General features: G+C 33.8%; 1 protein-coding gene across 1 annotated transcript; it reads right to left on the bottom strand.

Annotated features, from left to right (window-relative positions):
* Positions 1-684: 684 nt before the first annotated feature.
* Positions 685-5,758, bottom strand: Atg12 (Autophagy-related 12). The gene is made up of 3 exons (XM_089103024.1): positions 5,620-5,758; positions 2,928-3,064; positions 685-1,010 (listed from the first exon to the last, which is right to left on the bottom strand). Exons 1-3 carry the CDS (start codon positions 5,714-5,716, stop codon positions 888-890), a joined length of 357 nt encoding a protein of 118 aa, XP_088959150.1. The 5' UTR covers positions 5,717-5,758; the 3' UTR covers positions 685-887.
* Between the last annotated feature and the right edge of the window lie 8,440 nt (positions 5,759-14,198).

Raw genomic sequence — 14,198 nt, forward strand, 5'->3', positions numbered from 1 at the left:
GCCGTATTCAGGATTTTTTTTTTGGGGGGGGGGGGAGGTACAAACAAAACTTTTAAAAACGCATCAAAAAAAGTTTATATTCATTGTTGTTACGTTTTTACGAGTCGAACAAACATTTCGGGAAGGGGGTTCACACCATCTCCTGGGTACAGCCCTGCCTCATGCTAATATTTATCACATATTGTAACAGACTTATTAAAACGGTTGGGTTTATTTTGTGTACACGTCTCTGTGGTCTCTCGTGGGATTAAATAAATATTTTCATGAGATCGAAGTACGTGTACAGTTAATTTGCTTTGGCTGAATACTCGAGACCCGAAAAAACTTTTAAAAGCGCATCAAAAATTTGTTTATACGGTATTCATTTTTGTTACGTTTTCACGAATCGGATAAATATTTCGCCAAGGGGTTCACACCTCCCCCCCCCTCCTGGATACGGCCTTGCCTTACGCTAATATTTATCACATATTGTAACAGAATTTTTAAAATGATTGGGTTTATTATGTACGCGTACAGTTAATTTGCATTGGCTGAATACTCTAGACGCGAAAAGCTGCAACGGTACAGTAAGCCGTGCTTTTAACCTACGTTGTGAACGAACATTTAGCAAGTTGTCCTGTAGATCATGCAAACCAAATTCATCTCTTTTCTGTTCTAAGTGTAGAGCATATGAGATTCTTATGCTTTTTGTATGCACAAAAACATTTATTTATTCAAAGTAATATCTATAAAAGGAAAGCTTCAACGACAGTGAATAAGGAGGTCGGCAACAGCCCATAGTAAAGACAGAAAATAAGCAACTTCTTTTAAAATGCTCATGATGTTTAACAATTTTCCCAGTCTTAACAAGTTTAACAAGAATTTTTGGTGAGCTTCAGATCAGTTATTCATCCCCAAGCAGGCTTTCGACTATAGTGTAAAACAAGTCTTCCGTCAGCGCCAAAGCAATTGAGAAGATTTGAAATTATCTGGTCTGGTGCAGGAGCGAAGAATTGATTGACATAAATATACTGAAATAGAAATAATATCTATTTTACATCCATCTAGGGGGATACACAACAAAAAGAATAGCAGATAGAAAAAAAGAGAAATTGTTTATGCGTACCTTAGGATTCAGAAGCTGATTTTCATACATTAAATTGGCCCTGATTCAAGACCTGATATATACAATTTCCATGTATACAAGGAAGGGGGAAAAGGATCGTTCCTCCTCTAAATCAGGAAGTTCCTACAATTTTTTCTTTTATTTCCGTACATATTACATATTGGATTTCATTCCCCCTTGAAATAAAATCCTGTGTATAAGCCAAGCTGGGATACTCCCATTTTTATTTGCTTTATTCTCGAAATTTTGCCCAAAAAACAACAAAAAAACATATTAATACACGAAAAACTAAAAGTGCTTTCAAGGTACAATTTGATCCAAAAACCTATATATATATATATATATATATATATATATATATATATATATATATATATATATATATATATATATATATATATATATATATATATATATATATATATATATATATATATATATATATATATATATATATATATATATATATATATATATATATATATATATATATATATATATATATATATATATATATATATATATATATATATATATATATATATATATATATATATATATATATATATATATATATATATATATATATATATATATCTCTCTCTCTCTCTCTAATGAATAGAATATGCTCTAGTCACTACAATAGCTGGAGCTAACATGAGCATGCCATGACACAAAGAAGAAAGAAGACACAAAACAAGAATTTAAAAAAATGAATAAATAGCAACACAAAAAATATTAAAGCAGCATATGCTGCTTCACGGTCAATAGATTAAATGAGTCATAATATATATATATATATATATATATATATATATATATATATATATATATGTGTATATATATGTGTATGTGTATATGTGTATGTGTGTGTGTATGTATATATATATATATATATATATATATATATATATATATATATATATATATATATATATATATATATATATATATATATATATATATATATATATATATATATATATATATATATATATATATATATATATATATATATATATATATATATATATATATATATATATATATATATATATATATATATATATATATATATATATATATATATATATATATATATATATATATATATATATATATATATATATATATATATATATATATATATATATATATATATATATATATATATATATATATATATATATATATATATATATAATGAATGGCTACTCTTGCAGTTTTTTTTTTTTTTTTTCTTCAATTCAAAGCAAAGTGAAATAACATATTTTTGAGAGAATTTTACAGAAAATCAAAATCTTGTCTTATCATTGTAAGTGTCTAAGTATCTTATTAGATATTATTGTAGTTTCTGAGACTTGTGGTCTACTTGGGACAGCCAGTCCCAGTAGAATATCTATATCTGGAATTATTATATGTTAATTGAATAAAAGTATTGTATTTTAGACAACCTCTCTACGTTCTACCTTTAGCCCCTCGAACATACCCAGTCGGTACGCTTCATTAGTTCGGTCATAGCCTAAGGCAAGCTACCAAAGTTTAATTACCTTAGGGCCAGAGTTTATCTCCCTGTAAAGGGAGAATAAAGGCATCTACGACTACAACACCCAAATACCATAAAATACACGTTACAACATTCTTTGTTGACAGATTACACCTTATGGGGGATAACAGTTCCTAGCAAAGACTTGGGCTCGATAATACTAATACAGAGATCGACTAGTCTGCCCATGGGAGACATAAATCCTCCCAAATTTATTAATGTAATTTTATTAAAACTTGGAAGTCTAGTAATAAGAGGTCTTTTGTCAACACTTACCAAAGATTCATTCTGATCTTGGAAAACAAGTTTCTTCACAAAAGTAATAATTGATCCAATAGTTCTATCTGGCTCAACCATCCATTTTTTTTTCTTTACCAATGGCGTATCCCCCACACTCTTCAGCAAAATCTCAACTATAAACACATAAAACATTACTCAGGCGTGAGAATCAATTTACTACTTCCCAAGATGGCAATACGCCTTTCACCCTGATAAACCAGATTCTCGAAACGTATAAACCGATTTACAAAACTGAATTGTCCAATTACAAAATGTGGAAAAGCAAAATTTTGCAAACCCATAAAGCAACAAAATCCACAATTTTATTCAAACCAAGTTATCGGATTCATAATCTAGTTTATTAGCTCATGGTCCTAATCGTCAAGAGAACAACATGTTTATTATCCAGACTGTCAGTATAGTGCAAATTTACAATCCAGATTATGGATTCACAAACCCGTTTGTCAGTGGAAAAGTAGCTAATAGCAAAATAATCATGAGGAATTTAATGGAGACTAAAAAAGGATAACAATCCAAATCCATTAAACACCAATTTGAACTTAGATATTTTAGAGAATTAAAAGTAACAAGCTTTTATATACGCAATATTAATGGTGAGGTAATGAATCCGAAACATTTTGTATAAACATTAAAATAGTTGTTAAAGAAGTTTTTTTTACTGACTCCCAAGTTAGGGTATACTAACTTCTAGATATCAGGTTACGTTCCCTATTCCAAATTCTTAGTTTCAAATAAGTCTTGCTCCTTCAACAGGGAATCAATATTGACATTTTCTCCAAATCTAGAGCTGTGGTCATTATGTCTCTTTTCTTTTCATGTAAATACACATAGATTATAAATTAATATAATACTTCAAAATATAATTTATAGTCCTAAAATAGTCCTACTTGTTTAGTGAGAAATCAGTACTAATTTCAGTATTGGCTCCATCGTCCTAGTCATAATGTCTCTATTATTTTTATTAAGAACTAATATATTCTAATTTAGGTTAGCATTAAATATAAAATAATTTATTGTCCCTAAAGGAGACCTACTCCTTTAGCGTGATATTAATACCAATCTCAACATCTACTGTACAGCTCTGTTCATAACGTCTCTTCATTTTATTCAATTACTCTTACATTATAATTTAATCTAATACTGCAAAATACGATTTTACAGTCCTAAAGGGGTCCCACTGAAGGCAGGACTAAATTCAACACTGAACCCATAACCATTCTCACCGCGTCTCTTTTCTTTTCATATCATGCACATACAGTACAATTTAATAAAATAATATGAGATAATTACTTTTCTTTATTCCTTCAAATATTTTGGCTGTTAATGTATAATTTTTGTTTTTAAAATCTATATTTTAGAAATTCAGTTTCAATTTATTCTTTGGATTTCTGCATCTGAAAAGAAAATTGATAGTTTTTTATAGTCAGACAAATATAGCATTTAAAATTATTATCAATCCCCCTACAAATAGTTGGAAACAGAAAAAAATAGAAACTACCTAACCCATCAAATTAAAATAAAATTACAGGGAGAGAGAGAAATGTGGAGAAACATAAATTATAAAGAGAAAAGAACACTGTAATTGAGAAGGAGGAGAAGAGGGTACTCAGGAACAAGAGTACAAAGAAACTAATTATGAGACGATAACCAAATTACAATACAAAGAAACTTCCAAGACTTGAAGACAAGATCAAAAGAACAATTCAGATTACCATTAGACTGAGATAGAATTCAAAAACGAGATATAACTTACAGTAGCCACATTAAAAGCCACCAAGGTTGACCCCTGAAACCACTGAAAATAGCAAATTAAGCGACAGTCGATATTAAGCTTAGCACCATTTACCCCCTTCGCTGGCATTTATGGCATGGTGATTTTTTTTTTTTTAATATTACAAAACACCAAGATAGTTTACCAATGGTGGGCAGAAGCTAATACTATAAAAACAAACCAAGACCCAGTCGACTGACTATTCTCCAGTTGATAAAATTTTTAGCGTAGAAAATCCTTAATTTTTGCATTGTTTGATTGATTAAATCATAGCACATCGAAGGAAGATTATTTTCAAAAGAAATATAGTGCCACTTCAGCATAAATAAAAGTATAAAAATCTAAAACCCGTGACTAAGATTTTTGCCATCTTATTATCTCATCTTCTGAATTAGAACAGATTCTGATAGTCAAATATTAAGATTCCAAACAATTCCATGAGTAATTAGCTTCTCATCCAACTATCTTCTTGTTTTAAGAAGAGCCATTTATGAGAAAAAGTTGCCATATTCTCCCTGCAGTTTATTTGTTAACCAATTTGATCCTATGTCAACAATCTTGGAGAAGAAGATTAGAGACATACATGCAGATTGGTCCCACAGACCAGCCCCATACCCCCATGTGTACACCAATAAAAAGAAGAAATAATGACACAGAGACACAATATTTTGTATTTTGGTCCACCATTCCTCTTAGATGAATTACTTTTAAAACTGTGTTACTAATACTCATCTTCAGTTTGGAGCCATACTCATTATTAGATGATTAAGAAACGCCTTTAAATTTAATAAAGAAGACAAAAGTTCTTGTGTTGTTTTTTTTCTTCTTCTGCTCTTTTAATGCTTTTTTTCTTATTTCATTGTTCTATGACTTCTGGGATACACTACAAAATTTTACCTTTTCTTTTGCCTTTATCCTCTTCTGCTGAGGTTCTTTCTTCTTCAGTTGCTGAGGATGAAATTTTTGTTCCATTTTGAACCTGACTCTCCTCCATGATTTCTCACACCAGGGCACTTTCCAGTAGGATAAAACTTATCTAGACAAAAAGGATAAAAATCGATTCCTATCAAGGCTCAATGCAGTACACAAAAGTTTAAGTCAGACAATCTCAGGTGTTCAATTGTTCATTTAAAACAAACGTTAATGCTAACAAACATATGATTTTAAATTAAACGTTAATGATTTAAAACAAACGTTAAGCTAACATAAAACACAGAATATATATTTTGACTTGTGTCAAAGTGAACACTGAAGACCCTAGAAAGCAAGCAAGGATCAACATTTTGTTCAAAACATCTACTGTTCACACTACTTTTTCAAATATGTTACCTTTGCTAATGCCTTTTAACTGTACAATTTTCTTCACACCATATTCTATACCCCATCAGCAGTGTATTATTGAAAGAATCGTAAAAAGCCTTTGCCAATTACAAGTCTTACTAGTTTTTAGACAATGCCATAAACGATTTTTGACACCACAGTGCCTAAGCATTTGAAAAAGAGGATGATAAAAAAATAAAGGATGATAAAGAGGAACAAGATACTTCACAACCAATGAAAAAAGGAGAAAAATGTAAGTATTTATGCTAGGATCTCTGCTCAGTCATCCTCAGTGCAAAAAAAAGCATGGATAAAAGCAAGGCAACATAAAAGGATCAACGTTCATAACGCAAAATAAAACAGAAAAAAACTTTTCTGATTATGTATTTTACAAATGACAGTTCAATAGTGACAAATTCTTTTCTTTGACAGTGAAAACAATAACGAAATCTCTGGATATTTCAGTCACATTTCGAATGATTATGTGTCAACCTATTTGATTCTATGTAAATATTCTTTGATGAGTACAACAGTGAAAACCAACTATGGTCTTTTCACAGTTACTTAAAAAGGGACTTCTTCTCTATTATTTTGCAATTTTAAGGTTTGTCTTTTCATATTGCCCCTTGGACTTCATGTACTTCTTATTCTCCTTCTTGCACTAAGGACAGCTGAGTAGAGATTTTGGCTGAAATCATTTGCGTTTTGCTTCTTTATTTCACTAGCTGTGAATTACCTTGTTTTTAATTGCTATGCTTCATTTTCCTTTTCTGCCAAAGTATTCCTGTTGAAAAAGTTTGATTGGGTTGTTGGTACAACAGTTGATTACTGATTTATCCTCTTTTTTTCTATGCTGCCAATTATGGTTTAATGGGAGAAAGTAGCAAGAATCTAACCCTCACAATTTCTATAAAACTCTGGACCTCTTCAAAAATATGGAAAGTGTAGCTGGTGCAACAGCTGTTTACGGATTTGTTCCTTTTTCCCCTATGCAGCAAATAATGGTTTATCGCGAGAAAATTACAAGAATCTAACGTTCACAGTTTCTATGGAAACTGTGGAACCCTTCAAAAACATGGTAAGTGTGTAGCTAGTGCAACAGCTGGTTACTGATTTATCTTCTTTTTTTCTTATGCTGCAAATAATGGTATAATGGGAGCAAATTGCAAGAATCTAACCTTAACAGTTGCTACGGAAACTGTGGAACACTTCGAAAATATGGAAAGTGTGTAGCTGGTGCAACAGCTGGTTAGTGATTTGTCCTTTTTTCCCCCTATGCTGCAAATAATGGTTTGATGGGAGAAAATTGCAAGAATCTAACCTTCACAGTTTCTATGGAAACTGTGGAACTCTTCGAGAATATCGGAATTGTGTAGCTGGTGCAACAGCTGGTAAGTGATTTGTCCCTTTTTCCCCCCTATGCTGCAAATAATGGTTTAATGGGAGAAAATTCCAAGAATCTAACCTTCACAATTTCTATGGAAACTGTGGAACTCTTCGAAAATATGGAAAGTCTGTAACTGATACAACAGCTGGTAACTGATTTGTCCCCTTTTCCCCCCTATGCTGCCAATAATGTTTTAATGAGAGAAAATTGTAAGAATCTAACCTTCACAGTTTTTATGGAAACTGTGGAACTCTTCGAAAATATGGAAAGTGTGTAGCTAGTGCAACAGCTGGTTACTGATTTGTCTTCTTTTTTTCCTATGCTGCAAATAACAGTTTAATGGAAGCAAATTGCAAGAATCTAACCTTCACAGTTTCTACGGAAACTGTGGAACTCTTCGAAAATATAGAAAGTGTGTAACTGGTACAACAGCTGGTTACTGATTCATCCCTTTTTCCCCCCTATGCTGCCAATAATGTTTTAATGAGAGAAAATTGTAAGAATCTAACCTTCACAGTTTTTATGGAAACTGTGGAACTCTTCGAAAATATGGAAAGTGTGTAGCTAGTGCAACAGCTGGTTACTGATTTGTCTTCTTTTTTTCCTATGCTGCAAATAACAGTTTAATGGAAGCAAATTGCAAGAATCTAACCTTCACAGTTTCTACGGAAACTGTGGAACTCTTCGAAAATATAGAAAGTGTGTAACTGGTACAACAGCTGGTTACTGATTCATCCCTTTTTTCCCCCTATGCTGCCAATAATGTTTTAATGAGAGAAAATTGTAAGAATCTAACCTTAACAGTTTCTATTGAAACTGTGGAACTCTTCGAAAATATGGAAAGTGTGTAGCTGGTGCAACAGCTGGTTAGTGATTTGTTCCTTTTTTCCCCCTATGCTGCGAATAATGGTTTAATGGGAGAAAATTGCAAGAATCTAACCTTCACAGTTTCTATGGAAACTGTGGAACTCTTCGAAAATATGGAAAGTCTGTAACTGATACAACAGCTGGTAACTGATTTGTCCCTTTTCCCCCCTATGCTGCCAATAATGTTTTAATGAGAGAAAATTGTAAGTATCTAACCTTCACAGTTTCTATGGAAACTGTGGAACTCTTCGAAAATATGGAATGTGTGTAGCTAGTGCAACAGCTGGTTACTGATTTGTCTTCTTTTTTGTCCTATGCTGCAAATAACAGTTTAATGGAAGCAAATTGCAAGAATCTAACCTTCACAGTTTCTACGGAAACTGTGGAACTCTTCGAAAATATAGAAAGTGTGTAACTGGTACAACAGCTGGTTACTGATTCATCCCCTTTTCCCCCCTATGCTGCCAATAATGTTTTAATGAGAGAAAATTGTAAGAATCTAACCTTCACAGTTTTTATGGAAACTGTGGAACTCTTCGAAAATATGGAAAGTGTGTAGCTAGTGCAACAGCTGGTTACTGATTTGTCTTCTTTTTTTTTCCTATGCTGCAAATAACAGTTTAATGGAAGCAAATTGCAAGAATCTAACCTTCACAGTTTCTACGGAAACTGTGGAACTCTTCGAAAATATAGAAAGTGTGTAACTGGTACAACAGCTGGTTACTGATTCATCCCTTTTTCCCCCCTATGCTGCCAATAATGTTTTAATGAGAGAAAATTGTAAGAATCTAACCTTCACAGTTCTTATGGAAACTGTGGAACTCTTCGAAAATATGGAAAGTGTGTAGCTAGTGCAACAGCTGGTTACTGATTTGTCTTCTTTTTTTCCTATGCTGCAAATAACAGTTTAATGGAAGCAAATTGCAAGAATCTAACCTTCACAGTTTCTACGGAAACTGTGGAACTCTTCGAAAATATAGAAAGTGTGTAACTGGTACAACAGCTGGTTACTGATTCATCCCTTTCCCCCCCCCCCCCCTATGCTGCCAATAATGTTTTAATGAGAGAAAATTGTAAGAATCTAGCCTTCACAGTTTCTATGGAAACTGTGGAACTTTTCGAAAATATGGAAAGTGTGTAGCTAGTGCAACAGCTGGTTACTGATTTGTCTTCTTTTTTTTCCTATGCTGCAAATAACAGTTTAATGGAAGCAAATTGCAAGAATCTAACCTTCACAGTTTCTACGGAAACTGTGGAACTCTTCGAAAATATAGAAAGTGTGTAACTGGTACAACAGCTGGTTACTGATTCATCCCTTTTTCCCCCCTATGCTACCAATAATGTTTTAATGAGAGAAAATTGTAAGAATCTAACCTTCACAGTTCTTATGGAAACTGTGGAACTCTTCGAAAATATGGAAAGTGTGTAGCTAGTGCAACAGCTGGTTACTGATTTGTCTTCTTTTTTTTCCTATGCTGCAAATAACAGTTTAATGGAAGCACATTGCAAGAATCTAACCTTCACAGTTTCTACGGAAACTGTGGAACTCTTCGAAAATATCGAAAGTGTGTAACTGGTACAACAGCTGGTTACTGATTCATCCCTTTTTCCCCCCTATGCTGCAAATAATGTTTTAATGAGAGAAAATTGTAAGAATCTAACCTTCACAGTTTCTATGGAAACTGTGGAACTCTTCGAAAATATGGAAAGTGTGTAGCTAGTGCAACAGCTGGTTACTGATTTGTCTTCTTTTTTTTTCCTATGCTGCAAATAACATTTTAATGGAAGCAAATTGCAAGAATCTAACCTTCACAGTTTCTACGGAAACTGTGGAACTCTTCGAAAATATAGAAAGTGTGTAACTGGTACAACAGCTGGTTACTGATTCATCCCTTTTTCCCCCTATGCTGCCAATAATGTTTTAATGAGAGAAAATTGTAAGAATCTAACCTTCACAGTTTCTATGGAAACTGTGGAACTCTTCGAAAATATGGAAAGTGTGTAGCTAGTGCAACAGCTGGTTACTGATTTGTCTTCTTTTTTTCCTATGCTGCAAATAACAGTTTAATGGAAGCAAATTGCAAGAATCTAACCTTCACAGTTTCTACGGAAACTGTGGAACTCTTCGAAAATATAGTAAGTGTGTAACTGGTACAACAGCTGGTTACTGAGTCATCCCTTTTTTCCCCCTATGCTGCAAATAATGTTTTAATGAGAGAAAATTGTAAGAATCTAACCTTCACAGTTTTTATGGAAACTGTGGAACTCTTCGAAAATATGGAAAGTGTGTAGCTTGTGCAACAGCTGGTTAGTGATTTGTTCCTTTTTTCCCCCTATGCTGCAAATAATGGTTTAATGGGAGAAAATTGCAAGAATCTAACCTTCACAGTTTCTATGGAAACTGTGGAACTCTTCAAAAACATGGAAAGTGTGTAGCTAGTGCAACAGCTGGTTACTGATTTGTCTTCTTTTTTTTCCTATGCTGCAAATAATGGTTTAATGGGAGAAAATTGCAAGAATCTAACCTTCACAGTTTCTATGGAAACTGTGGAACTCTTCGAAAATATGGAAAGTGTGTAGCTGGTGCAACATCTGGTTAGTGATTTGTTCCTTTTTTCCCCCTATGCTGCAAATAATGGTTTAATGGGAGAAAATTGCAAGAATCTAACCTTCACAGTTTCTATGGAAACTGTGGAACTCTTTAAAAACATGGAAAGTCTGTAGCTGGCGCAACTGCTGGTTAGTTATTTGTCCCTTTTCCCCCTATGCTGCAAATAATGGTTTAATGGGAGAAAATTGCAAGAATCTAACCTTCACAGTTTCTATGGAAACTGTGGAACTCTTCAAAAACATGGAAAGTGTGTAGCTAGTGCAACAGCCGGTTACTGATTTGTCTTTTTTTTTCCTATGCTGCAAATAATGGTTGGATGGGAGAAAATTGCAAGAATCTGACCTTCACAGTTTCTATGGAAACTGAGGAACTCTTCAAGAATGTGGAAAGTGTGAAGCTGGTGCAACAACTGGTTAGTGATTTGTTCCTTTTTTCCCCCTATGCTGCAAATAATGGTTTAATGGAAGAAAAATGCAAGAATCTAACCTTCACAGTTTCTATGGAAACTGTGGAACTCTTCAAAAACATGGAAAGTCTGTAGCTGGGCAACTGCTGGTTAGTTATTTGTCCCTTTTCCCCCTATGCTGCAAATAATGGTTTAATGGGAGAAAATTGCAAGAATCTAACCTTCAGAGTTTCTATGGAAACTGTGGAACTCTTCAAAAACATGGAAAGTCTGTATCTGGCGCAACTGCTGGTTAGTTATTTGTCCCTTTTCCCCCTATGCTGCAAATAATGGTTTAATGGGAGAAAATTGCAAGAATCTAACCTTCACAGTTTCTATGGAAACTGTGGAACTCTTCAAAAACATGGAAAGTGTGTAGCTAGTGCAACAGCTGGTTACTGATTTGTCTTCTTTTTTTCCTATGCTGCAAATAATGGTTTAATGGGAGAAAATTGCAAGAATCTAACCTTCACAGTTTCTATGGAAACTGTGGAACTCTTCGAAAATATGGAAAGTGTGTAGCTAGTGCAACAGCTGGTTACTGATTTGTCTTCTTTTTTTCCTATGCTGCAAATAACAGTTTAATGGAAGCAAATTGCAAGAATCTAACCTTCACAGTTTCTACGGAAACTGTGGAACTCTTCGAAAATATAGAAAGTGTGTAACTGGTACAACAGCTGGTTACTGATTCATCCCTTTCCCCCCCCCCCCTATGCTGCCAATATTGTTTTAATGAGAGAAAATTGTAAGAATCTAACCTTCACAGTTTCTATGGAAACTGTGGAACTCTTCGAAAATATGGAAAGTGTGTAGCTAGTGCAACAGCTGGTTACTGATTTGTCTTCTTTTTTTTCCTATGCTGCAAATAACAGTTTAATGGAAGCAAATTGCAAGAATCTAACCTTCACAGTTTCTATGGAAACTGTGGAACTCTTCGAAAATATAGAAAGTGTGTAACTGGTACAACAGCTGGTTACTGATTCATCCCTTTTTCCCCCCTATGCTGCAAATAATGTTTTAATGAGAGAAAATTGTAAGAATCTAACCTTCACAGTTCTTATGGAAACTGTGGAACTCTTCGAAAATATGGAAAGTGTGTAGCTAGTGCAACAGCTGGTTACTGATTTGTCTTCTTTTTTTTCCTATGCTGCAAATACCAGTTTAATGGAAGCAAATTGCAAGAATCTAACCTTCACAGTTTCTACGGAAACTGTGGAACTCTTCGAAAATATAGAAAGTGTGTAACTGGTACAACAGCTGGTTACTGATTCATCCCTTTTTCCCCCCTATGCTGCCAATAATGTTTTAATGGGACAAAATTGTAAGAATCTAACCTTCACAGTTCCTATGGAAACTGTGGAACTCTTCGAAAATATGGAAAGTGTGTAGCTAGTGCAACAGCTGGTTACTGATTTGTCTTCTTTTTTCCCCCTATGCTGCCAATAATGTTTTAATGAGAGAAAATTGTAAGAATCTAACCTTCACAGTTTCTATGGAAACTGTGGAACTCTTCGAAAATATGGAAAGTGTGTAGCTAGTGCAACAGCTGGTTACTGATTTGTCTTCTTTTTTTTCCTATGCTGCAAATAACAGTTTAATGGAAGCAAATTGCAAGAATCTAACCTTCACAGTTTCTACGGAAACTGTGGAACTCTTCGAAAATATAGAAAGTGTGTAACTGGTACAACAGCTGGTTACTGATTCATCCCTTTTTTCCCCCTATGCTGCCAATAATGTTTTAATGAGAGAAAATTGTAAGAATCTAACCTTCACAGTTTCTATTGAAACTGTGGAACTCTTCGAAAATATGGAAAGTGTGTAGCTGGTGCAACAGCTGGTTAGTGATTTGTTCCTTTTTTCCCCCTATGCTGCAAATAATGGTTTAATGGGAGAAAATTGCAAGAATCTAACCTTCACAGTTTCTATGGAAACTGTGGAACTCTTCGAAAATATGGAAAGTGTGTAGCTAGTGCAACAGCTGGTTACTGATTTGTCTTCTTTTTTTTCCTATGCTGCAAATAATGGTTTAATGGGAGAAAATTGCAAGAATCTAACCTTCACAGTTTCTATGGAAACTGTGGAACTCTTCGAAAATATGGAAAGTGTGTAGCTGGTGCAACAACTGGTTAGTGATTTGTTCCTTTTTTTCCCCTATGCTGCAAATAATGGTTTAATGGGAGAAAATTGCAAGAATCTAACCTTCACAGTTTCTATGGAAACTGTGGAACTCTTCAAAAACATGGAAAGTGTGTAGCTAGTGCAACAGCCGGTTACTGATTTGTCTTCTTTTTTTCCTATGCTGCAAATAATGGTTTGATGGGAGAAAATTGCAAGAATCTGACCTTCACAGTTTCTATGGAAACTGAGGAACTCTTCAAGAATGTGGAAAGTGTGAAGCTGGTGCAACAACTGGTTAGTGATTTGTTCCTTTTTTCCCCCTATGCTGCAAATAATGGTTTAATGGAAGAAAAATGCAAGAATCTAACCTTCACAGTTTCTATGGAAACTGTGGAACTCTTCAAAAACATGGAAAGTCTGTAGCTGGGCAACTACTGGTTAGTTATTTGTCCCTTTTCCCCCTATGCTGCAAATAATGGTTTAATGGGAGAAAATTGCAAGAATCTAACCTTCAGAGTTTCTATGGAAACTGTGGAACTCTTCAAAAACATGGAAAGTCTGTAGCTGGCGCAACTGCTGGTTAGTTATTTGTCCCCTTTCCCCCTATGCTGCAAATAATGGTTTAATGGGAGAAAATTGCAAGAATCTAACCTTCACAGTTTCTATGGAAACTGTGGAACTCTTCAAAAACATGGAAAGTGTGTAGCTAGTGCAACAGCTGGTTACTG

Source organism: Artemia sp. Qi Xiang Cuo, chromosome 17 (genome assembly GCF_049724085.1).
Source record: "Artemia sp. Qi Xiang Cuo chromosome 17, ASM4972408v1, whole genome shotgun sequence".
Classification (NCBI taxonomy): domain Eukaryota; kingdom Metazoa; phylum Arthropoda; class Branchiopoda; order Anostraca; family Artemiidae; genus Artemia; species Artemia sp. Qi Xiang Cuo.

Excerpts from the sequence above, each read along its gene's own strand:
- Atg12 (XM_089103024.1), bottom strand. The coding sequence starts at position 5,716 with ATGGAGGAGAGTCAGGTTCAAAATGGAACAAAAATTTCATCCTCAGCA. Across the intron at positions 3,065-5,619 it reads GGATAAAGGCAAAAGAAAAG|TTGAGATTTTGCTGAAGAGT; the intron begins GTAAAATTTTGT and ends ATGTGTTTATAG. Across the intron at positions 1,011-2,927 it reads AAGATCAGAATGAATCTTTG|TATATTTATGTCAATCAATT; the intron begins GTAAGTGTTGAC and ends TTTCTATTTCAG.